Below are 26,133 nucleotides of genomic sequence, written 5' to 3'. Positions count from 1 at the left end.
ATGGTGCAGATATACATGTCAGTTTTATTAAAAATAAGATTTTGTTCACATTTTGTTTTTCTTCTGTCCTCTTATCTGACTTCATATCATGGATATAACCTGCAAGACTACAAGGCCCACGTGATAGCTAAATTCAACACAAGTGTGGATCTACAGTATGACAGCCCAGAGATGAAAGTATTGTCTGATGCTCTTAAACCAGACCAGAAAACCTTCAGGCCTCACACCATTATCCTACATGGAAGACCAGGAGTTGGGAAGTCAGCTTTGGCCAGAAGTATTGTTCTGGGCTGGGCACAGGGTAAACTCTACCAAGACATGTCCTATGTCATCTTCTTCTCTGTTAGAGAAATAAACTGGACAGAGAAGAGCAGTTTGGCACAGCTGATTGCCAAGGAGTGGCCAGACTCCTGGGCTCCAGTGAAAAAGATCATGTCCCAACCAGAAAGACTCTTGTTTGTCATAGATGGTTTCGACGATATGGACTCCTTCCTCCAAGATGAAGATGATATGACACTCTCCAGAGACTGGAAGGATGAACAGCCCATACCCATCCTGATGTACAGCCTCCTGAGGAAGGCCCTCCTACCCCAGTCCTTTCTCATCATTACCACCAGAGACACAGGCTTAGAAAAGCTCAAGTCAATGGTGGTGTCCCCCCTCTATATAGTGGTTGAAGGACTGTCTGCATCAAAGAGATCTCAGCTGATCCTCGAGAACATCTCTGATGACTACCAGAGAATGCAAGCCTTCCATTCTGTGATAGAAAATCACCAGCTATTTAACCAATGTCAGGCCCCCTCTATGTGCTTACTGGTCTCTGAAGCTCTACAGCTGCAGAAGAAGCTGGGAAAGGAATGCACCCTACCCTGTCAGACTCTCACCGGTTTGTATGCCACCTTGGTGTTCCACCGGCTCACCTTGAGAGGGCCTTCCCAGGGCACACTCAGTCAGGAAGAGCAAATTACTCTAGTGGGTTTGTGCAGGATGGCAGCTGAGGGGGTGTGGACCATGAGGTCAGTGTTCTATGATGATGACCTAAAGAACTACAACCTAAAGGAGTCTGAAATCTCGGCCCTCTTTCACAGGAACATCCTTCTCCAGTTTGGCCACAGCAGTGAGCAGGGTTATATTTTCTTCCACCTCAGCCTGCAGGATTTCTTTGCTGCCTTATATTATGTTTTAGAAGAGCTGGGGGAATGGAATCAGAATTTTTCCTTCATTAAAAACCAACAGAGCATCATGGAGGTGAAGAGAACCAACAACATTCATCTTGGGATGAAGCGTTTCTTATTTGGTCTCATGAACAAGGATATCTTGAAGACTCTGGGGGTTCTGTTTGGATGTCCCGTGAACCCGACTGTTAAGCAAAAGCTCCAACACTGGGTCTCTCTGATAGGTCAGCAGGTCAATGGCACCAGCCCGAAGGACACCCTAGATGCCTTCTACTATCTCTTTGAGTCTCAGGATGAAGAGTTTGTTCACGTAGCTCTCAACAGCTTCCAAGAAGTGTGGCTTCTGATTAACCAGAAGATGGACTTGACCGTATCTTCATACTGTCTCCAGCAGTGTCAGAACTTGAAGGCAATCCGGGTGGATATCAGAGATCTTGCCTCGGAGGATAATACACTCAAGCTATGCCCTCTTGTTGCTCACCAGAAGTAAGTATTGGATGATTTTTATCCAAAGCCAATTAGTAATTTTTGTATGTTAGGTTCCACCACTAAGCTTAAACGTGACTTTGGAAATATCTGGAGTACTACTAGATGATTCGCTTCCTAACGAGACCTGAACTGAGTCTGGTTTGTCATCAACTAGTGGAAAAGCCCTTTTAAAACCTAGTACTATGCTGGGGATATAATATAGCTCAGCCAGTAGAGTGGTTGGTTGCCTAGCATGAGTGAAGCCTGGGGTTCCATCCCAACACTACATAGACTGGGTACATACCTGCAAACCCAGAAACTCCAGGTGGCAGAGGCATCAAGCTAGGTTCCACCACTAAGCCTATTAGAAAAGCCAATATAAATAATAAAATGCAGAAAAAGGAGATTCATTCAATGAAGTCACATTGGAAAGAGGGACAGAGATCAAAGGTCAATAGGTCTATCTTGATTCCCCTCCCCATAGCCTAACTTTTGGATCCTGAAGTGAAGTTAAAATAGAAGTTCAAGGGCATGCATGTCTTTTTTTTTTTTTTTTTTTTGGTTTTTTTGTTTTTTTTTTTTTTTTTTTGGTTTTTCGAGACAGGGTTTCTCTGTGTAGTTCTGGCTGTCCTGGAACTCACTCTGTAGACCAGGCTGGCCTCGAACTCAGAAATCCCGAACTCAGAAATCCACCTGCCTCTGCCTCCCAAGTGCTGGGATTAAAGGCGTGTGACACCACCGCCCGGCCGGGCATGCATGTCTTAAGTAGTTCTGAGCAAAGTGCATGAGTCCTGCCCACCACTGACATACCATCTGGCCTCCAGTCTCTCCAGCAAGGTGGTCTGCTCTGTGTGGAATTGATTTCTGAGAGATAAGTTTCCCTCTGGCTGGCACCAGGCTCCAGCCTTTCCCTTCTTTCTGAGGGAGATTACTGGAGATGTGCAGCAGCTTTGCGGTCCATCATTTCCTAAATCTGATAGCCAGAATGATGGACAGATTAACAGACAAAAGTGTCTAGGCAGGAGAAGGGGGCTCCGTGATTACGAGCATGCACTGCTGTTTGGTTCTCTAGAGTAAAAATAAAATACAATTCAAGCTAAAGAGATGGCTCAGTAGTTAAGAGGCACTTACTGTCCTTCCAGAGGACCTGGATTTGGTTCCTAGTGTCACTTTGGGTGGCTCATAGTTGCCTATAACTCCTGCTCCAGGGAGATCTGACACCCTCCTCTGAGCTCCATGAGCACATGTATAGAGACAAAGAGACATGAAAGACTGCACACACATACAGACACACACATACACAGTTACATAATTTTAAAAATACAATCTTTTTCAGTGCCATACAACACAGCCATACCGTTTCACCATTACAGTGTGCTAGAGGACTGAGGTCTCCTCTAATTGTTCTAGTGTACCCCCAGGGAATATTGAAGTATCAAAAGCGGCTGACTGTAGGAGGATCCTGTAGAGCATGTACCAGGTAGCCTCCACTGAGCTGCCCTGTATTCCCTTACAGTCTAGTCCCCTTCCCGTGGCTGGCCTTGCAGTGGCAGTCACTCACGTTCAGATCTACCTGTTCAATCCTATTTTCTCCCACTTCCCCACCCCCTACTGACACAGGAAACTACATAAGCCCCTCAGAGAGTGTTGGGGAAGCTTCTTCTCTGTGCTCGGCACCCACCCAAACTTGAAGGAGCTGGACTTGGGCAACAGCATCTTGAACAAATGGGCCATGGAGATACTGTGCCTCAAGCTGGGGAATTCATCCTGCAGAATACAGAAGCTGACGTAAGTGCCACCCAGCCTGGGGCAGGCTTTCCCGTGGTTCTCCTATGAACCCTGAGGAGAGATGTATTCTGAGGGGATAGATGCTGTAAAAGATCTCTTGCATGAACCAAGTCCCCGGAAGCATGGGATTGGAGCTGACCAAAAGACCTGATAAAACAAGGTACATAGGTTTGAGGCAGGCTTAATGACTGTGGAATTTGAAGTCTAAGTAAGAACTGGTCAGTAAGGGAGAAGATGAGAGGACGGCTTTGGGGCCATAGAGAAACATGAGGTAATTGGTCGAGGTGTATGATTTATGTCATTCTTTGGTCACACTTTAATAACTCAAACTGTACAAATGTGAGAACAGCTAACGGTTAAAGGCAATAAGGGCAACTAAAAGCAGTCAGTCTGGGAAGAAGCTGATGTAATTCCCTTCAGCACAGCATAGGCTCGGAAACGTGTGTAAAGAGATGCAGCTTTGAGAAGTATCATTGATTAAATGTGATTAATTATTAAATGAACAGTTTAATATGAGTATTCTCTCTGTCTCTCTCTCTCTCCCACCCCACCTCCACTTCTGCAGGTTTAAGAATGCAGAGATAGTGTCTGTCCCGCAATATGTTTGGAAGCTCGTTAGCAATCCGAACATAAAGTCCCTCAATCTAGGTTGCACGCCCATGTCGGATGATGACATGAAGTTAGGCTGTCATGCACTGAGACATCCAAGGTGCTCCCTGGAGACTCTGAGGTGAATTTATGAATTTTTACTTTAAAATTTGGAATAATTTCCAGGAAGTTGGCAAAACTGCAGCAACTTGTGTGTATAGTAAACCTTCTAGAAATCGAATATCAGATATCCTGCAGATTGGATACTTACACTATGATTCATTGATAACAGTAGAAAATTTACAGTTATGAAGTAGCAACAGAATAATTTTATGGTTGCTGATCACCACAACATGAGGAACTGGGTTAAAAGGTTGCAGCATTAGGAAGGTTGAGAACCACCGTCCTGAGTGTTAGAGATGGAGAAGTTCTGGAGGTGGGGCAGTAGTGATTGGCAATGCTATAGTAGGATGGGAGACAGGACTAAGGAATGGGCTACATGCCAGAAAATTGAGAATTTCAAATAGTACATTTTAAAATGTAAATATTGCATCCGTGTTTATAAAAATCCAGGGATTTGTAAACATTAAAAACAGGACCAGTGTGATAGCCTGGGGGGATACAGGAGTTTGCCACCAAGCCTGAAGACCTGAGTTTAATTCCCAGACCCCATATGGTAGAGGGGGTGTGAATTTCCCCCCACAAGTTGTCCTTTGACCTCATGCCCATTATGGCACATGTGAGTGCACACATACACATTAAGAAATATAAAAACTGCCGGGCGGTGGTGGCGCACGCCTTTAATCCCAGCACTTGGGAGGCAGAGGCAGGCGGATTTCTGAGTTCGAGGCCAGCCTGGTCTACAGAGTGAGTTCCAGGACAGCCAGGGCTACACAGAGAAACCCTGCCTCGAAGAAAAAAAATATATAAAAATGATTAAAAACAAGTATATACCTATAACCTAACACTGTGGTAGCTGAGTCGTGGGGGCAGTTTGAAGCCAACCTGCTTTTGTCTAGCAAGATCCTGTCTTCAGAAAAAGTGGTGGGGGTGGTAAGGTGAAGGAAGGTAGAAAAGCCGAGCTGGTAAAGGGCTCATAGAACACACAGTCCCCACAGGTGCACAAGCCCAAGCGGAGTGCTCAACCCTGATAGCCCAGTGCTCCAGAGGTAGAGGCAGGAGGAGTGGATCAGCCTCAGCTATTTAGCAATTTGGAGGCTAACTTGGGCTAAGACAAGGCCTAGTCTCAAAAAGGAGGTCACGGGTAACCTCAGGCATTTTTTTTTTGAATGGTTATATAACTATGGTGAATTTTCTCAATGAGAACTGACACGGGCCATCTTGTGAAGAGTGTTCCGTCAAGGCATACTAAGGAGTTGACACTTTTGGGGGGTTTTTTAATTAGATTTAATTTCGTGTGCACGTGTAGCATGCATGTGGTCAGAGAACAACTCAGGAGCAATGCATTCTGGGTCCTGGTATCACACTCAGGTTTTCGGTGTGGGCAGTGAACACCTTTATCCGTTGAGAATACGCCAGCCTCGTGGTTATTTTTTCATTTAGCAAATATAGATGGCATATTGCATCTATGGGGGTGTGGTGTGCTGGGTGACAGTGTTGACAGGCTACTGTGAGGAAGAGAAAAAGAAGAGAAACTGAGCGGCCTCCTCAGTTCCTAAGGAGCTAAGTGGAGAGAGGGTTACCCAAGAGGGACAAGAAAATAATCTTGTGCTGCCTCTCTCTAGGTTGGATTCCTGTGAGTTAACCCTCACTGGTTATGAGATGATCGCCACACTCCTTCTTTTAACCACCAACCTAAAGTGTCTCAGCCTGGCCAGAAACAAGGTGGGAGAAAATAGTATGATGTGCCTTGGGGACGCCTTGAGGAGCTCAAAGTGTTCCCTGAAGAAGCTGATGTGAGTCTCACGTCTCACTCCATGACTGTTGCATGTGAGATGCCCCCAGAGATGGGTGGGACTGGTGAATGTTCTGGTGTTGGGGCATATGAGAAACCCCATTCATTCAATCATGGCAGCCCTTCTGTTGAAAGGGAGTCTAGTGGGTGTCAGCCAAAGATCTCTGTCCTGACAAAGCTCTTTTAGATGTGAAACCTATATGAGGCAAGTGGGTTAGTTCACACTTGATCCCACAGTTACAGTTACCCACTCATTCAGTGACCAATGACTTCCTTCTTGGTTGGCCAAGCCCAAAGCGGAGCATGTACATGGTTGGCACATAGGTATACACTATAATGCCCAATACGATAGAGTATAGTTGTATATGACAAGCACCCAGGAGGCTAAAGCAAAAGGGTATCAAGTCTAAAGTCAGCCTGGGCTACACAATGAGAACTTGTCTTCTCCCTGTCAGTCTCTCTGTGTCTTCTGTCTTTCTGTCTCTCTGTCTTTCTGTCTATCTATGTCTCTATCTGTCTGTCACTGTCTCTTTGTCTCTTCTGTTTTTCTGATTCTCTCTGTCTGTGTCAGTCTCTCTGTCTGTCTCTCTGTCTGTCTCTCTGTCTCTCCATCTCTTCCCCCTTTTTCTACACTTCTCTCTCTCTTTCTCTCTCTCTCTCTCTCTCTCTCTCTCTCTCTCTCTCTCTCTCTCTCTCTCTCACACACACACACACACACACACACACACACACACACACCAGGAAGAAGTGCTGAGGAGGTGGCTCTGTGGTGAAGAACACCTTCTACAAGCATGAGGAGGACCAGAGTTCAGATCACCAGAGCCCCTGTAAATGCTGAATGGGCTTGGGCTTGGTGGGTTACATCCATCACTAAGGAGGCAGACAGGACCTCCAGAGCAATCTGGTTTGTCAGATTAGACAAAGTGATGAGTCCAGTTAGAGACCTGCCTCGATTAAAAAGACAGAGATCCATCATGGAAGATACCCACTGTCAACCTTGGGCCTCAAGCATGCATGTAGAGACATTTCACCTGCACATACATGTGCAGTCACAGACACACAAATATACATACATGCACATACTACACATGTCAAAAAGAGGAGGGTCTTAAGAGGATCATCTGAATGCCAGGTAACTCTGACCTGGGGAGACAAAGGAACTAACAGAAGAGACAAGTCTAAGGTTGTTTTATAGACATACTTTTATATGGACAGGTGGGGCAGTTGTTACTGGTCCACTTGTCCTGTGTATAGAGAGGAAAGTGAAGAGGTAGCAATTGTAGAAACCACCATTTAAATTGAAAGGAGATTTACCAGCTCTCGTCAGTGCCTGCCCCTTTCCTTCTCAAAACATATCTATGGCCACCGTCTTTAGTCTCACTGGTAAGCAAGGAGGCAGTTTTCGGCTAAGTCACTCATTCATGGATGAACTATTATCAATGGGCATAACAGAAAATCACAGTCACTGCTCAGAGCTGTGTGCTGGCACCTGCCACAGCTCTAGCTCACAAAAGTCACTGAAAACAAGTAGTAAAAACCGCCCTTTAGAGGCCAGAGGCAAAGCTGGAAAGATGGCTCTGACTTAACAGCACTTGCTGCTGAATTTGGTTCAAAGTGCCCATATTAGATGGCTCACCACCACCTGTAATTCCACCTTCAAGGGGCACCAGCGCCCTCCTCTGGCCTCTGCAGGCACTGCACCTGCATATACATACACAGAAATAAAAAATCTTAAAGGTCAGAAACAGAAGAAATGACAATGTCAATGTGGTTGCTGGACATTGGTCCAATCCAGCTGGTTTCTTTATTCACCAGAAGAGATCCGCCATTGGTGATACTGAATGACAGGTACACACAGCAGGCCATCCTAGGAATTCCAGGTTTGTTGGGGTGGTTAGTTTGGCCACAGCCCTATGAGAAAGGGTCTTTAATGCTTTTGTGTTTTCTAGTCAGGCAGCTTTTCCGTTGAATGGCAAAGAGCGAGGTAATCAAATAGATTTCAATTATGTCAAAATATGTAATCAAATAGTTTACATGGTCAGTCTATTGTCACACATAGAGGAGTTCCCTCCCACAGATTCATAGTGACTTTTAGTGAGAGGGACAGAAACAAAGAAAAGAAATCGTAGGCCTGAGATGGCTCAGCTGGTAAAGATGCCTGCTTCTGAGGGAAAGTTTAAATGTTTATTTTTGTGTGTGTATACTGAGATCTACTCTATTTTATGGGTGTCTGCATATCAGTGCAGTACCTGGGAGGACAGAAGAGGGTATCAGATCCCTAGGAGCTGGAGTTCAGGTTGTGAGCGTGAGCCATTCAGTATAGGTTCTGGGGACTGAACTCAGGCCCTTTGGAAGAATGGCAAGTTCCTTAACCATTGAGCCATCCATCCAGACCCCATACATGCACATCCTGTATGTTCAACAAAACACTCACACACAGATGTTCTCCTTTTTTTCACCCATACGCCCACCCACTATCTCCTTTTATTCTCTGGAAACATTCAGTTCTGTTTTCCTGATGTTTATACGTACACAATTGTATGTATCTACATAAAATCATGGACTGGCTGGCAGGATCAGCAACAGGGCTTGGTGATCTTAGCCTAGTTCTTGAACCCACGTAATGAAAAGTGACTTGTTTCAGTCTCTACATGCACATGTGCCCCCATGCATGCATATAATACATATAAGGCTGGAGAGATGGCTCAGCAGGTATGAACAGTTGCTGCTCTTTCAGAGTTTGGAATACCCACATTGGGCATCTCACAATCACCTGTGACTCCAGCTCCATGGGATCTCATGTTCCCTTCTGGCCTTTTTGGGCACCCACGTAACATGCACCTAGATACATACAGACATAGATACACATAAATAAACATTTTTTAAAAATGAAAAATTTTAAGTCTAGGAACCACAAAACGAAACCGGCTTGAGTCACTTCATATGCTTGTCTCTTGTTGTCTCCCTTTCTCTACACATGGCAATTTTATTCTCGTGATGGCTGGAAAAAATATTCCAGTAACTACATACATATTTTTCATATCAATTCTTCTGTTGCTGGACACTCTGAGTGGTTCTATAGTTTAGCTGGAGAGATGGATATATATATATATATATATAATATAGTAGTGCTGTAATAAATGTTGGAATGCCAGTTCGGAGGAGGGAAACTTGAGAATGGACCTCACTGTGTCTGTTGGGGGTGGGGCTCTCCTTGTAGACTGGATGGCTGTGACCTCACACCTGTCAGCTGCCACATTCTGGTCTCAGCCCTTTTCAGCAACCAGAGCTTGACTCACCTGTGCCTATCAAACAACAACCTGGGGACTAAAGAAGTACAACAGCTGTGTGAGGTTGTGAAGACTCCAGGATGTGCTCTCCAGCAGCTGATGTGAGTCTGGTTCCTTTCTGTGGGAGGCTGTCACAGCTCTCAGACTAATAGGGTAGAGTGATGGTACCCATGCGGTATGAACAGCTTCCTCCAGTGTGTTTGATGCTTTTCTATTGCAGTGGTGCAACACCCTGACCCTGACAAAAAGTAACTTAAAGAAGAAAAGAGTTTGTTTTAGCTTGTGGTTCCAGAGAGAGAGAGATTCCACCTCCTGGGGGGGTGGGGGGAGAGAGGAAGGCTTGGCAACAACCAGGAAAAAGAAACCAGTGGAGCAGGAAGCGTCTGAGCACAATTTTAACACATGGAGGAAGCAGAAAGAACAGGGAGTGAGAGGAGGCTGGAACCCCCACAGCCCGCCCCCAGCTGCATGCTTCCTCCAGTCAGGCTCCACCTCCTAATGGTTCCACAATCTCCCTAGAGGGAACCACCAACTAGGAACCAATTGTTCAAACACCTGAGCCTTGGAGACATTTAATAATCATCTCATCACTCCCAGTATGTTTAGGGCTCCGGTTCTTTGACCCTCAATTAGTATGAACCATTTTGTTATTGCTACTTGTATATATGTTTGGAAAATAATTCTAGGCTTTTATTATTTATTATCTAGGCGTGATTATCTATACATGGGGATGCGTTACAAATGCCATAGCACTCACATGTAGATGGGGGTGAAGCAGAAAACTTGGCAGGAATTAGTTCTCTCCTTCCACCATGTGGGTCCCAGGGATCAAACTCAAATCATTTAGGCTTGGCTGCAAGCCCCTTTACCCACTATGCCATTTTACCAGCCGTCAAGATTCTTTCCAAGCACAACCTTTGTTTTTTAGTCTGCTTGTGTATTTATGGGGAGAGATGGTTAAGAGGATGTATACATGTCTGGGTACAGATGTGTGTGCACGTGTACATGGAGGTCGAAGGTTGCTGTTGTCTTCAGTCATTCTGTCTAGAGTCTCGCTTGAACGCAGCTTGCTAACTGCTAGCTAGCTAGCTAGCTCAGTGGATCTATCTCTGCCTCAGAACCACTGAGGTTATAGGAGGGTCACTAAGTCTAACCCACATGTCTATGGACTCCTAGGATGTGAACTCAGGTCCTTGTGTAAACAGATTTACCCAGTCATCTCAAGTTTGATGATGTTTTTTAAAAATACAAGACGGTGTACTTGTAAATCACCTGCGCACACTCTGTCTTCCAAAAACATGGTGAAATGTATGAAATGAAATATATATATGAATATATGAAATGTAGACATTATATTGTTACTGAATGTGGAGCTAAAAAATCTGCTGTACATGTTCATTTTGGGCACAGCATGTTTTTAATGTTTGGTGCGGATATTGTTGAATGTACGGGTGTAGAGCCTGTGCCTGTGGCAGCGTCTGTGCTGAGTCCTGTCCCTGTCTGTCTCCGGGCTTTGCTCTGTCCTTGGAAATCCTTTCTCTCTGTTTCCTTGGAGTGGAAAATTGTTCCTTCAAATATAGTCGAGCTGTATTCCCTAAGTGTCCTCGACTCACCAGTCCAAAGCTGTCACTCCTGGTGACACAGGGTTTTTTCTTCCTGGGGTCTTTGATTGTACTTTGATCAGTCACTCAACCCTCAGACTGTGTTTTTCTATGGAGCAATGCTTTCCTTAACGTCTCCTGTTGATCCAGGGCAACTGAGGCTTCTGCCTGACAGGCATGGTCTAGCACATCACGGGGGCATCCCAGCCTCCTGGTGCTTTGCGATAGTGCATATCACTTTCTAGTCAGGGTGTGCGTGTGTCAGGGAGGGGGTGAACATTCACGTGTGAGTCACCCACCCATCTGTGTGAGTACAGATATGTGCATGCCACACTGAGGACAGCCTCGCCTGTTGAGTTTCACCTTCCACCTTCTGTTAGCCACTGCACATGCAGGACAAGCTCTAGGCTCAAGGGAGAGACTCCGCCTCAACATAATCAGGTGGTGGAGATCTGTCGGAAGACACCAGTAGCCAACATTCCAGCTTCTAGGCATTCCCTTCTGCCATTCGCGGTGCAGGGATTGCAGATGTGTGCTGGACTCTAGGGATCCAGACACAGGTCCTTACAATTGTCTAACAAGCACTCTACCCACTGAACCATCCCTCCAGCCCGAGATTTCTGAGAGCAGGATCTTATGTAACCTCATTCGAGGAACAACTCTCAGTGACCTCCACACACATGCACACATGGATATGTACCTATGAAAAGATTTTTTTTTAGGAGGCTGCAATTGACTTGGGGATAAGACCACAGATACATGGTGTTGGAGGCTCCTAGGAACACCACTCGTGCAGCCCGTAGTGGGAAGGCATTCTCCTTGGCTGCTGTGTGACCCATGTAAATGTTTTAAAAACTAGGTTCTCTTCAACCATAAATCTTATGTCTGACAAAGAATGAGATTCTTGTTAACTCAGATTAACACAACCTGCTTACTCTGGTTGGCGGTGTGGGGTGCTGCTGCTCTTTGTTCATTCCCGATGAACAATTCATCAACAACTGCTTGTGGATAAAACATGTTGTGAGGCAGCTGGTAAAGGAACTCACAGCCAAGCTTGATTCCTGAGTTCAATCCCCAGGCCCCATATGGTTGGAAGGAGAGAGCCGGGTCTCACAAGTTATCCTGTGGTACGTCCTCAATGATGCACACACCATCATTTGAAAACACAGATGGGCCGGGCGGTGGTGGCGCACGCCTCTAATCCCAGCACTTGGGAGGCAGAGGCAGGCTGATTTCTGAGTTCGAGGCCAGCCTGGCCTACAGAGTGAGTTCCAGGACAGCCAGGACCACACAGAGAAACCCTGTCTCAAAAAAAAAAAAAAAAAAAAAAAAAAAAAAACCAACAAACAGATGGTGTGTTCCCCATGTCTGTATAAACCAGGAAGTCCGTTAAAGAATATAAGTTGAGCTGCACTGGGGTGGCCCTTACTTGTAACGACAGTCAGTATTCAGGACATGGAGGTAGGAATTCTAGGCCATCCTCATTGACAAAATGAGTTCTCAGCCAGCCTAGCCTATAGAAGATCCTGTCTCAAAAATATAAAAATAGGGGCTGACGAGATGGCTCAGCGGGTAAAGGTGCTTGCTGCCAAGCTTGACAGTGTGAATTTGATCTCTGTGACCTGCACGATGCACAACTTGAACCAACTATTAGTCTCTGACCTCCCTTCATGCACCATTGCATAAGTGCAGTCCCACACATACATACACAACAAAAGGTAAATTTTTTTTCCATCCTATTAAAAATACAGGAGGAGTGGAGGGTCAGAGGGCATGAACACGCATGTGCCTGTTGCCTGCACAGCATGGACATGGGTGGCAAAGACTGTAGGAGTCAGTTTTCCACCAGAGAATGAACTCAGGCTTGACAGCAAGCACTCTTACCTGCTAAGCCATCTTGCCAGCCTGGTCAGAGTTTTGAGACTCTTCTAGTATGACCTAATCCTAGGAACTATCCCAGTAACTACCAACTTCTTTAATCATCCCCCACTTAAGGCTAATGGCGATGAGTAATATAAATAGGAGCCCCATCCTACAGAAGGGTAAACCGAGGCCAATAGAAGGCTCTTATCCAAGGCCATGGGAAGGAACAATGGTGATTTTTCTCTTCCATGTATCTCCAGACTGAATCACTGCAACATGGTAGACACTGCCTACGGTTTCCTGGCATTGATGCTTTCAAGCTACGGAAACCTGACGCACCTGAGCCTGTCCAAGAACCCCGTAGGAGATAGCGCAATGAAGCTGCTGTGTGAAGCTCTAATGGAGCCGACGTGTCACCTTCAGGAACTTGAGTGAGTAAAGCGTGGGGCGAAGGGTCGTCTCTGCTGCCCGGGTTTCTAGAAAGCAAGAGACGGATGAGGAGATGTGAGAATCAGAAACTAAAGGTCAAGTGCTCCTCTTCCTGGGACTCACACTAGCGAAAGAGTGGAGCTAAGTCCACAGGGTTGAGGGAAGGAAGGAATTGCTATGAACAGGAACCCCAAAAAGTGTTCATGTCTTCAGAGATGATAGTGTGGAACTAAGATCCTTGTGTATATCACTGAGCCTCGCCCCCAGCCCCTCACTGGGAGGTTATAGGCAGGGGCTCTACTACTGAGCCATACTTCCCAGACCCTCACTGGGGGATTCTAATTCTAGGCAGGTGCTCTTCCCCCAACCCTAGGGTTTAGGACCCAAATCTAAATGTAAAGTGGATTTATATTTTGTACATGCCTTAAACGTAGAATGTAAAGGCGGTTTCACACAAAGCTTTAAGTGCAGATTCCTTACAGCTGTGAGCTGTCAATGAGGTCAGATGTGAGACCTTTCCCTTGTGGACATCAGTGTGATGCTAAGTCTCATGTTCAGGGATGTCTGGGTTTCAGAGAATCTTTAAATTATCAAACTCAAGTAAGCAGCCAGGCATGGTGGCGCACACCTTTAATCCCAGCTCTCGGGAGGCAGAGGCAGGAGAGCCTCTGAGTTAGAGGCCAGCATGATCTCTACATAGTTCCATGATAGGCAGGGCTGTATAAATAGAGTCTAACCCCCCACAAAGAAACATAGCCAGCTGTTCTGTGGGGTCATTCCACCCCTATTCACCCCACTCGACCTGAGGCCGATATGCAAGATTCCACCCCTTTGGTAATCCCAGCTTCTGATGGCATTATAAAATGAGTTTCTGTGTTTTCTCTTTGTCCTGGTTTTCTGCCAACTTCCTCAGTCCTTTCCTGTCTCAGCCTGTGGACAACCTTGGCTCCTTCTATAGCCGAGATTCAATTGGTATACAAGTTATTTTTCCAAAGATACCTCTGTTCACCCACTGCATTTTCCTCCTCACTGCCATCTCTCTCCCAGGCTAACATAACACCTACTCTGCGCCATTCATGAGAATAGGTTAGAATGGCCACCTCTTAGGTCTGCAGAGATGGCTTCATGGATACAGAACTTGCTGAGTAAGCATGAAGACCTTTATTCAGAGTCATGGAATCCATGTAAAAGCCTCCAGCACGTGCCTGTAAACAGTAGGGAAGGGAAGGCAAGCAGATCGTAGTGCCTCACTGGCCAGCGAGTATTGTTAAAAATAAAGTGTTTCTGTTGTTTGTACTGATGTCAATCTCTGGCCTGCAAACACATGTGCACAGGTGTGACTACCCCCACACCCATACACGTAAACACCCATGTGTACTCCATGCACAGAATAAAGACCATCTCTGTTTAAATTACATTACTTTTCTTTGGGTCCAGGGTATCAAACTAGAATCAGCAGTATTTATTGGTGGCAAGTACCTCTATCCACTGACCACAAGACATTCTCTTAGAAGGAAATAAAGGCAGATGTTCTGAGTGTTTCTGCATGTTACCCCCACTGTGGTTGTTCCCCACTGGATACATGCATCTCTCTCTGTCTCTTGCAGACTAGTGGACTGCCAGCTCACAGAGAACTGCTGTGAGGACCTGTCCTGCATGGTGACAATCAACAAGCACTTACAAAGCTTGGATCTTGGAAACAACGCCCTGGGTGACGAAGGAGTCATAGCCCTGTGCGACGGACTAAAGCACAGCTCCCTGAGGAGACTTGGGTAACTTCTTGGGATCACCTCTTTGAGGGGAAGAGTTCAATGGAGGTGGGAGGACTTGAACGTGAAACCAGGGTGCTGCTGTCATGTTAATGACTTTATGAAGTCAGACAGTATTTACCTCAGAGTCATGCGTCTGGGTGTCCCGGATCTACCAGTGGAAAGCCTTCAGATAGATGCCCACTGAACTTCTGCCTTGATGCTAGCTAGCCATGGTGCTGGGTGCTAGGTGCATCCCAGCAATGTGGTCCAGCACACTGAATTGAGCAAGAAGGATAAATATAGAGCAATCGGGAACAGTGGTGGTTCTTAAGACTTTAGTCAGCATGTCATCCACCTGGGAACCTGTTAGACCAGAGTCCTACCCACGTAAGGCTTATGAGGGTGTGCTGCCATGCCCAGCTCCAGCTCCACAGTGGCTTGATTGTTTCATTTAAAGTTTATTGTAGAAATGTATATGTGTGTGTGCCTGCATCTCTAGGTGCACCACACACATGCTTGTACCCACAGAGGCCAGGAGAAGGCATCAGATCTCCTGGAGCCAGAGTTATGGGTGACTGTAAGCCACCTGATGTGGATGCTGTGCAAGAGCAGCAAATGCTTTTAACCACTGAGAAATGACCCCAGTGCCTCTTGTTAACGATATTCTCTGGCATGCTGCTCTCAGGATAAAGTCCTATATTTTTATTGCATACATTCATCCTACATAGTTTTGGGTTTCACAGAGACACTTACTTACAAATATATAATGTGCTTTGATCAAATTTCGCTCTCTCTCCTTCCCTCCTCCACCTCTCTCTCATACACACACACTCACAGCCCTCTGATCCTCCCCCCAACGCCGCTCCCCTTCCCAACCCTTAGTTTGCTTCCATTCCCCTAGAATCAGCCTCACATCTACTTTGGTGGCGTATATTTATGTATCTGTGTACGTCACATCTACATCTGACTTTATGTATCTATCTACTTACAATTTGGGCTCCACGAACAAGAGAACAATGCCATATTTGCCTTTCCACATCTGACCGACTTCACTTACTATACTAACCTCCAGTTTTATCCATTTTCCTAAAACCCTAACCCTTTAAAGTTTCCAGCTTCATCTCACGTATCATAGTCTGACTAAGCTCTGACCCCCGACGTCAGAGTATCCATGCAACTACGAGTGCCCCCGATGAGAGCAGTATCCATGCAACTTTGTAGGAGCCAGGAGCATCTCCTTGCAGATGCCCACTCTTTTGAGTCTTTGATGCAGTGTCACTTATTAATCAGCAAGTTATTTCTGTAATTCTTGTCAGGTTCCCTATTTCAGTATGGCTGACTCTTTTACAAAGACACTTTGAGGTACCCAGTGGCGATCAGAGCCAGAACCAGAACTTACAAATGAGCATGTTCAGGCTCTCCCCAAGAGCAGTTAAACCAAGGTCTGCATGGAGCCCCTTTCTCCTTTTTTAAGCATTGGGCCGGCCGAGTGGAGGGTGCGTCATTGATGGGTTCCGGCCGAGAGGAGGGTCCATCATTGATGGGTTCCGGCCGAGTGGAGGGTCATTGATGGGTTCCTTCTCCGTCTTCCGGTAGGTTGGGGGCCTGTGAGTTGACTTCCAACTGCTGTGACGCATTGTCATTGGTCATCATTTACAACTCGAACCTGAAGAGCCTAAACCTGGTAATGAATGACTTCAGTACAGCGGGGATGTTGAAGCTGTGCAGTGCATTCCAGTGTTCTGCCGCCAGCCTGGCGGTAATTGGGTAAGTTCCGAATCGTCTCCTGAGACATAAAACCTGACTTTCTGACAAGCTAATTGGAGAGGAAAAGCAACTGAAAGTAGTTGAGACCACGGCTTGGAAACTAGCTTTATCTAGTGCAGGGGCTCTCTGTCTTCCTAGTGCTGGGGCCCTAGTGCTGCGGCGACCCCTCCGACCGTAAAAATATTTTTGTTGCTACTTCATAACTAATTTTGCTACTATTACGATATGTGACACCCCTCCCCCCCAAGGATAGGCTCTGGATCCACAGGTTGATAACCACTGACAGAAAGTTCCAGAACAGCGGCCCTGTCGCAAAAAAAAAAAAAAAAAAAAAAAAAAAAAAAATTGTACATTCATGTTTTAAGTGACAGTTTCCAAGAAAGGGAGTTTGACGAGTGATCCTACATGAATAAGACACAGGGACTTTGTTAAGTGAAGTCAGTCACAAAAGACAAATACTGTGTGGCTATTTGTATGAGATTCCTAGACAGTAGACTCATCAAGACAGAAAGGCTGGAGGTTGCTAAAGGATACAACAATGAAGGTTAGAGGCTTAACTCTGGGAAAGAGCCCTTTCTTAGCATATGTAAAGTCCTGAGTTCCATCCATAGCACTGCCAAAATAATTTTAAAAGGAAATTTACTTAGAGTTGACGTTTAGCGTCTCCAGGCTTCTCAGTTTGGGATGATGGGGAGAGTTCTGAAGATGGATGGTGGCAGTGGTTGCACTACATGTGTGTAATGCCACTTATACATCCAGCAATGGTTAAGATTCTGCTAAGTGTGGTGACTTCCACTATAACTGTAGTCTTTGTGAGGCTTGAGACAAGAAGGTGGCCACAAATCTGGAGCCATCTTTGACTACGTAGTGAGTTCTAGACAGCATAGGCCTCAGAACCCATCTCAATCAAAAATTGACAAGTTTGTCATGCTATGTTAAATATTGAACATAGCCACTGATCAGTCGCTGTGTTCTGATAACTAGTGTCCCCACTATGGTGGGTCAAAATAGGGCTGGAAAAACGGCTAGATACTTGAAAGCATTTGCTGCTCTTGCAAGGGAACTCAGTTCCCAGAACATACCTGGTGGCTCACAACAGCATTCCAAGTTTTGGTGTTCTAATACCATCTCCTGGCCTCTATGGGCACTTCAAGTGCATAGTAGACAAAGACATGTGTAGACACATACACATATATTTAAAAATGCTAACATTTATTTATGTGCACATGTACAGTCAGAACAACTTGCAAAAGTCAGTTTGCTCTTTCCATCATGTTGACTCTGGGGATAAAACTCGGGTTGTCAGGCTTGGCCATCTCACATGCCCATGTATACTTACAACCCAAGCAAGCAATTTTGCTGAAGCACTGAGTAAGGTGGTGCGTGCCTGTAGTCCTGGCTCTAAGGAAGCAGAGGCAGGAGGATTGCTGCAAATTTGAGGCCAGGCATACCTAGTACATTCTGGGCCAGACAGCCCTGTATAACAAGACTGTCTCCAAAAATAAAAACAAAGAATTTGGCTGAAGACAGGGGCTGGCAGCCCAAGTGAGGCTGCTGGTAAAATGACTCTGGTGAGTAAGTTCTCCAGTAATAGCCACGATTTATCCAAAGTGCAATATTTAGCACATGGATATAAGTGTGAAAGGCCCAGGAGTGGCTTATAGGGATGGAGGGTCTTTGAAGACAGGCAGGAGGGAATAGGGAGTTGGGAATTCTGGCTGAGTGAGGTCGGCAATCTTTACATAAATATGTTACAAGGTGCATGCCACAAACAAGTCCAAAAGGCAGAGTGTTGTTTAAAGGAGCCAGCTGTAGTGATGAGCCACAGGCTCAGTGGTGAGGATGGGCTTAGCAATCGCTACAGTCTGGGAGATAGGCTCCTTCTATAAAGTGCTTCCCACACAAGCCTAAGGACCTGAGTACTGGTCTCTAGAACCCATATAAAAGACAAATATGGTGGTACGCACACACCTGTAGTCCTAGCACTAGGGAGGCAGAGACCAGAAGATGCTGGAGTTTGTTGGTTAGCCAGCCTGCCTAGCCTATCGGCAAGCTCTGGATTTGGTGAGTTTATCTCAAAGTGAAGAGAAAGAAAGACAACCAGTGCTGACCTCTGTTTTCCACCTGCTTGCTCATGCTTTTGCTCTCTTTCCCTCTTCTTCCCTCTCCCTTTTTTTTCTCTCCCCCTCTTTCTCTCTCCCTCTCTCCCTTCCCTCTCGCTCCCTTCTCTCTCTTCCTCTTCCCTCCTCTCATCCTCTCTCCCTTTCTCTTTCCCTCTCCCCCTTCCCTCTCCCTCCCTTCTCATCCTCTCTCTCCCCTTCTCTCTTTCCCTTCCCCCTTTCTCCCCCCTCCATTTTTCTCTCTCCCTCTCTTTCTCTCCACTCCTCTTCCTCTCTCCTCTCCCTCTCCTTTTGCTCTCTCCCTCTGTCCCCTTTCTCTCTCGCTTTCTCCTCCTTTCTGTCCCTCTCCTCTCCCTTCCCCCCTCCCCCCCTGTACCCCCACACATGTGCTCCCTTGCTTTCCCCTTCTCTCTTACCCCTTCCTCTCACTCTGGGCCCCCTGCCTCCTCTTTCACCTGGAACACATCCATACACTCACACCCAGACCTGGGTTTTACCAACTGATCTGTCACAAGCAAAATGGGATTTCTCTGCAGCTATTTAAATATTTGCATACCCTTTTCCTCAACTGGAATGATGGGTGGGACTTCGCATTGCCCTCACCCATCACTGTGCCTCAAATCTGGACAAGGCCCAGCACAGAGTAGATCCCTGTGCATTTAGGACTTATTTTTACATATGTGGATTCACGTGTGTATGAATGCATGTTCATATGAGGCTCACATGCATATGTGTGCCTGTAAATGTGAAGGCCAAAGGGTTAGCCTGAGAGGTCTCAGAATAGCTATCCATCTTGGACTTTGCATGGTGAATTTGGTTTTTTGGGGGTTTTTTTGTTTGTTTGTTTGTTTGTTTGTTTGTTTTGTTTGAGGCAGGATCTCACTGTAGTCCTGGCTGTCCTGGCATCAGGCTGGCCTCAGACTCACAGACATCTACCCTGAGGGATTAAAGCTGTGTGCAACCATGCCTGCCCCACCTTGGGTTGTTTTGTTTTTCTATTTTAGATATTTCTTTTTATTTTATGTATGTGGATGTTTGCCTGAATGCATGTCTCTCCTACTTGTATACACTGCCCATGGAGGCCAGCAAATCTGGAACTGGAATTACAGATGGTTATGAGCTGCTATGTAGGTGCTGGGAATCGAACCCAGATCCTCCAGAAGGGCACCCAGTTCTCTGACCTCTGACTTGTGCTGTCTCTGCAGCCTGAAAGCCTGGCTTCTCAGTGTGGGTTAAGAGCAGCAGCTCATGCTGCATGGCAACTACTTCATTAATTGAGCTTTATCTCCCCAGGCTTTTTATTTTGTTAAATAATATGCTTACTCCTTGAAATTTTTATACATCCATGTGCTGTCTTTTGATGATATCCACCAGCCACTACTTCCTCCAGATCTTCCCATGACACTCCAATATGTCTCTCTCCCAACTTTATTTTTTTAATTAATTTAATAACCCACTGCCTCCAACTGTTGAAGTTCAGAGGCACATGGGTGTGGTGTCATCCACTGGAGTATGAATGAGCAACTTACCAAGTCCCCAAAGAAATTAAAGTGATTCTTCCTCTTCCATTAGGGATGGGGTCTTAGAAGCCCCTCCCCTGCCCTTTTAATCTACAGGGGGTAGAGGGTTGTACTACTCTCATTGAGAGTTCTCAGAAGCCGGACGGTGGTGGCAGGCAGTGGTGGCGCATGCCTTTAATCCCAGCACTTGGGAGGCAGAGGCAGGCAGATTTCTGAGTTCGAGGACAACCTGGTCTACAGAGTGAGTTCCAGGACAGCCAGGACTACACAGAGAAACCCTGTCTCGAAAAACAGAGAGAGAGAGAGAGAAAGAGAGAGAGAGTGAGTGAGTTAGTTCTCAGAAAGGATTGTAGTCCCCTGATCTGGCTTCCAGGACATAGCCAGGTCCTATGCATGACATCCCTTTCTTCCCAGCCTCTGGAAGCAGCAGTACTATGCCGAGGTGAGAAAACAGCTGGAGGAACTGCAGTCTATCAAGCCCTACGTGGTGATTCATGGTGACTGGTATTCTATTGATGAAGATGACCGTAACTGGTGGAAAAACTGAGGACACGAGTCCCCTCTCCTTCAGTATCTCTGAAATGTTTGTCTTGCCTCAGAGGATGTATCGAGAATGAAATAAACACAGAGCATTTAGAAAAGCATCAGGTGAGCGTGTCAATCAGTGGAGGTATGGTGTAAGGACAGAGATGAGGGTGGTCTCAGTTGGTTGGTAAAGGGCTTATCATACAAGCATGAGGGTCTGAGTTCGATGCACACAACCCATGTAAAAAGCCAGGGGATGGGGGCATATGCTTGTAATCCCATTCCTGGGAGATGGAGAAAGAAAATATTCCCACAGAATCAGCTGATGGGAGAAACAGTTTCATGTGCATATTCACACACAAGCCATGGGGATTCACATACATTTACACACATATTCAGAAATATGCACACACACACCTAGATACCACACATGAAAATGAACTCTTCATCCCTCTAGACCATTTCCTTGCTGTGCTCCTGTGCTGCGTGCATACACTCTATATAGCCACAGACCTTCACCTGAGATGAGCTTCTGCCCATCTTACAGATAAGAATTTCAAGGCACGGGGTGCCTGAGCATTCCCATGGAGTAGGTGGGAGGGTCATCACCCAAAGCCAGGAAATCTACTCCAGATGCCACTGTCAGGCCTGGAGCACCAGGGAGGCATTTGGCCACTTCTGTGTGCCCTGGACAGTTTTGGTTTTGTTTGTAGCCTCATAATGCAAAGAGCATTTCTGAAGCCTGAGGATGTTCTAGGCTTGTCCCTTGTGAAAGCATGAGGGTTTCCATGTGTCGAGGCACACACCACGTTCCAGGACAGCAGAGCCTACATGAGACCTTGTTTTGAAAAGAAGAAAGCTTAAAGTCAGGTGATTGGCCTGACCCCCCTACCAATTCTTCTAATGAAAATGAAAAGCTTATTTCTGGGAGCGGAGGCAAGATAGCTCAGTGCGTACAGGCACTTGTCACTGAGACTGACAGCCTAACTCTGATCCCTAAGACATGAGGGAAAGGGAGAACTGAGTCCCCAAGTTCTCCTCTGGCCGCTACACATGCGCCGTGGCTGCCCTTCTCCCATTCAGGAGTATGCAGCTGTTCTGTGAAGATATCACTAGCACTGTCCCTACTCATGCAGCTGTTCTGTGATATCACTACCACTGTCCCTACTCAGGACTGCTTTGCAAGAACACCTCATCCTAGGAGAGTTAACGTTATGTAGCACCAAGACGTTTGGCCAATATGACATGATCTGTGAGGAGAATGTCGGGGGTGGGAGGGGCCCCAGTAGTCCTCCAAAGGCTAGGGAAGTGTCAATCTTTCAAGAACACTGTTGACCACCCTAATCATTGGACATAGATAAATGGGTGCAGAGCCGCCAGGAATGCTTGGCTTGACTGTTGATGCTTATCAGCCCGGGGGGAAGGGGGTGGCAGCATAGTCTTTGTAATCTCAGCATACAGGTGGGAAGGCGGGAGAATCAGATCAAGGTCAGACTCCGCTATTTAACGTTCAAGACCAGCCTGGGATACATGAGACATGATTTAAAAAAAAAAAAAAAAAAAAACTGGTAATGATCAATCCATATGATCCCCTCAGCTGTATACTACATGGACAACTGGATGCCCTGCACCATCTTGGCCTTACAGCTCATTCCAACTGCAAGGGAAGATGCAAAAATAACCTTCCAGGGCTAGAAAAGATGGCTCAGTGGTTAAGAGCACTGGCTGCTCTTCCAGTGGACCTGAGTTTGATTCCCAATTGTGAGTAGTGATGTACAATTATCTATAGCCCCTGTTCTAGGGGATCTGCTGATCTTTTCTGGCCTCTAAGAGCACCAGGCATGCATGGGGTGCACAGACATAAATAGTAAATGTAAATGAGCCTTTGTCTCATATGCACAAGAAAAGGCTGTGTAAAATAAATCTGACAGCCAAGGGCTCCAGAATTCGAGCTACTTCCCCCACTGTCTGTGGAGACTAAAAGAGGGGTCCAACAGGAGACACCAAAAGGCCTGTTTTGGGGTTCCTGCTAAGACCTGAAACTGGAAACCTCCCTCACAAGGGCTTCCCCTCAAGATTGCCAAGAACAAACTCTTAAATGTTTGCGGTTCTCAGACAGCTGATAGTTGTACTCAGACTAACCCCCTAAATGTTGACTTCCTGGTTTTTTAACATTCGTTCTTTGCAATGGGAGAGCCATAGACGACAGGACACATTCCCCTTAGTGAATATGGTAACGGTACATTTGCCAGGGTGTAAGGCGAGGTGCCAATCCTTTGTAATTTTTAAGGGCTCTAGTTTCTATGTCTGAGTCAGTGGACATGAATATCCTTACAGAAGTGTTACTTATCTCTGCCATCATTGCTACATCTTGCAGATTGGTGATGTGGGTCTGTGCAGATTCCCTTTAATCCTCTATGCTCTTGAGCACTTGGTGTTCCCTCGGTGCACACCAGGTGGCAGTAGAGCACCATGTCTTAGGAGCTGGAGGAGTGGAAGAAGAAGTTTCCTTTCATTTGTTCCTGGTCATTGGCCATTTGTTACCTGACACCAGGACTGTCTACTTGCATGCTAGGAGGCTTCCTGTGCACTGTGAAATGCAGGAAAGCATGCCTGGCTTCAGGGTGCCACATGGCAGCAACCAGAAATGTCACTAGGCATTCCCAGGCCACAACGTCCCTGGCCTGGGCCTGAGTCCCACTGACTTACATTGTTCTTGGAAATATTAGTGTAACATCCAATGGCTTTCCCTTTATTCTTGCAAAATTACTGAGTCAGACACAGTGTTGTGAGGTATCTGCTAATTTCTAAGTCTGTCATGGGGAAGTAACAGGCCTTTGGGATTGTCCCATGCAAGGCTGATCCATGTTTTGAGATGTCTCAAGTGATGAACAAGATGCAGCCAGGACTTTTTTCAACCATTTTTGGTTTTTGCTTTGTTTTTGGCCTTTGATTGCAGGGGATGGGGTACACGTGTGAAAATTTGCCAGGACTTGACAGATAGTAGTTGTGATACACGCCTTTAATCCCAGCACTTGGTATGTAGGTCTCTGATTCCAGGCCAGTCTGGTCTACAAAGTGAGTTCTAGGATAGCCAGGGCTACACAGGGAAATCCTGTTTTGAAAATCCAAGGGTTGGGGGGAGACTAATATTGTACATGAGTCTCTCTATCCACCATGCAGGTCCTTGAGATAGAACTTGGACTGTCAAGTTTGGAGAGAAGCACTTTAGGTTCTTAAGGTCCTTAAGTCCCTGGATCCACTTTCTATATCTCTTAAGGGAAGTGACACCTTCAGTGTTCCAAGCACATAGCTGGTAGACATTAAGCCTTCCCCTCCTAGAATCAAACAAAATCCACCATAGCAATGCCTTCAGTGGAGAAGGTGGAGGGTGGGAGTGAGTAGCCACCATGTGTACTGCCAAAGGTCACTGTAAAGTAGTTTTATCTCTCAGGAGTAAAACAGCTGTATCTGTCAGAATCAAGGAAACACACACACTTGCATGCATGCATGCACATACTCCTTCCATGGGCATGAGTTCCTGCAGTGCCATTGGTAAGCAGCAGGGAGTCAAACTGTGCATCCACCAAACAGTAACTGAACCCCTTAAATCCACACACACACAGATGTTTGGCTGCTATTAAACGGATGGGAGCAGAGCCTGTGGCTTAGTTGGTAGAATACATGCCTAGCATGTGTAACGCTCTGGATCTTATCCCAACACCACTTAAAGCCCAGCATAGTGGCAAATTCTTGTGATTCCAGCACTCAGGAGAAAGGTGGATGATCAGAAGTTCAAGGTTACCCTCAGCTATACATCAAGTTTGAGGTCAGGTTGGAAAGGGGAAGGGGAAAGAAGGGGGAGAGGGAGAAAGAGGGGGGAAAGAGTGGGAGAGAAGTTAAGAGATGTGTACTGGGCCCTCTAGACAATCAGATAAACGCAGTTGAGGAGGAACATAGATGATGATAAAGAGAAGGTGAAGGGAGACTGAGGCTGTGGCTCAGTGGCAGAGTGCTTGCCTCAGGTGCAGAAGTCCTGGGTTGGAGACAACAAAGTGGGGTAAATTGGAGATAGACAGTTCGTCTATGGATGCCAGGTGACATGGTAACAGATGGTGGGTGCTAGATGACGGGTATGTAAGCGAAGGACCGGACATAGGGCATGCTCATACTGGAAGAGTAACTTTATCACTGTGTGTAAGCATGCAGGTGTGGGCATAGTCACGAGTATGCACACGTGCAGGTCAGAGGACTCCTTTTAGGAGGCAGTTCTCTCCTTCCACCATGTGAATTCCAGGGAGTAAACTCGAGTTGTCAGACTCCCATGGCAAGGACTCTCGCCCACTGAGTTAACGTGCTGGTACAGAGAAGGCAGTGCTTTAAACCTGCTAGTGTTTCATTTTCCCATATGCAGAAACCAGATGTGTTTCTGCGAGTGTATGGCATGAAAGCAGAAGGGAACTGTAGAAGCATAGGAACTAAGGAGAGGTTGGTAGAGGAATGGGAAGGACAAACATGAACAAAGTATGAATGTCTGTCATAGGGGAACATTCGTGTGTGTGTGTGTGTGTGTGTGTGTGTGTGTGTGTGTGTGTGTGCCTTCAGAAACTATATAAGGCATCATACGCTGGAGTTGGAGTTACAAGCAATTCATGTGGGTGCTGGGAACTGAACCCAGGTTCTTTGCAAGAGCAGGATGTGCTTTTAACCACAGAACCATCTCTCCAGTCCCAGAAAAAGTTTTTAGCATATGCAGTCTGAGGACTGAGAAGGGAGGCAGGAGGATCAGATTTAGGACCTCTTCAACCACAGCAGGTTTTAGGTCATCCTGCACTACGTGACACCATGTCTCAAAAACTACGTATTTTAATTCTGTGTGCTAACTTTACAAAAATTAAGCCTTGTTTTTTGTTGTTGTTGTTGTTTTTGTTTTGTTTTGTCGAGACAGGGTTTCTCTGTATAGCCCTGGCTGTCCTGGAACTCACTCTGTAGACCAAGCTGGCCTCGAACTCAGAAATCCGCCTGCCTCTGCCTCCCAAGTGCTGGGATTAAAGGCGTGCGCCACCACCGCCCGGCAAGCCAGGTAAATCTTATTAGAACCTAAATCTAGAACTGGGAATGTAGGTCAGTTGTTAGAGTGCTTGCCTTGGGTCAGAGGCGTTGGGTCTGATCCTCAGCATCACAGAAAGCATGTGCATTGGGTCACACCTGTAATCCAAGCACTTGAGAGGCTGAGGCAGAAGCGTCAGAAGTTCAAGATCACCCCCAGACACCAGAGTTGAGCCCAGTCTGGGCTATACAAAATGCTATTTGAAAAAGGAAAAAGGAAAGAA

At 46.2% G+C, this 26,133-nt stretch overlaps 1 protein-coding gene across 1 annotated transcript; it reads left to right on the top strand.

The window, feature by feature from the left end:
• Positions 1–20,822, top strand: LOC143440579 (NACHT, LRR and PYD domains-containing protein 5-like). The gene is made up of 9 exons (XM_076927399.1): positions 1–1,661; positions 3,264–3,431; positions 3,997–4,161; positions 5,765–5,935; positions 9,155–9,325; positions 12,949–13,119; positions 14,725–14,889; positions 16,465–16,635; positions 20,690–20,822. Exons 1-9 carry the CDS (start codon positions 1–3, stop codon positions 20,820–20,822), a joined length of 2,976 nt encoding a protein of 991 aa, XP_076783514.1.
• The last annotated feature ends 5,311 nt before the right edge of the window (positions 20,823–26,133 follow it).

Source organism: Arvicanthis niloticus, chromosome 30, assembly GCF_011762505.2.
Source record: "Arvicanthis niloticus isolate mArvNil1 chromosome 30, mArvNil1.pat.X, whole genome shotgun sequence".
In the NCBI taxonomy this organism is placed as follows: domain Eukaryota; kingdom Metazoa; phylum Chordata; class Mammalia; order Rodentia; family Muridae; genus Arvicanthis; species Arvicanthis niloticus.
Note: the sequence above shows the minus strand (reverse complement) of the source record. Positions and strands in the feature narration are given on the sequence as shown.

Excerpts from the sequence above, each read along its gene's own strand:
- LOC143440579 (XM_076927399.1), top strand. The coding sequence starts at position 1 with ATGGTGCAGATATACATGTCAGTTTTATTAAAAATAAGATTTTGTTCA. Across the intron at positions 4,162-5,764 it reads TGCTCCCTGGAGACTCTGAG|GTTGGATTCCTGTGAGTTAA; the intron begins GTGAATTTATGA and ends GCCTCTCTCTAG. Across the intron at positions 13,120-14,724 it reads TGTCACCTTCAGGAACTTGA|ACTAGTGGACTGCCAGCTCA; the intron begins GTGAGTAAAGCG and ends TGTCTCTTGCAG.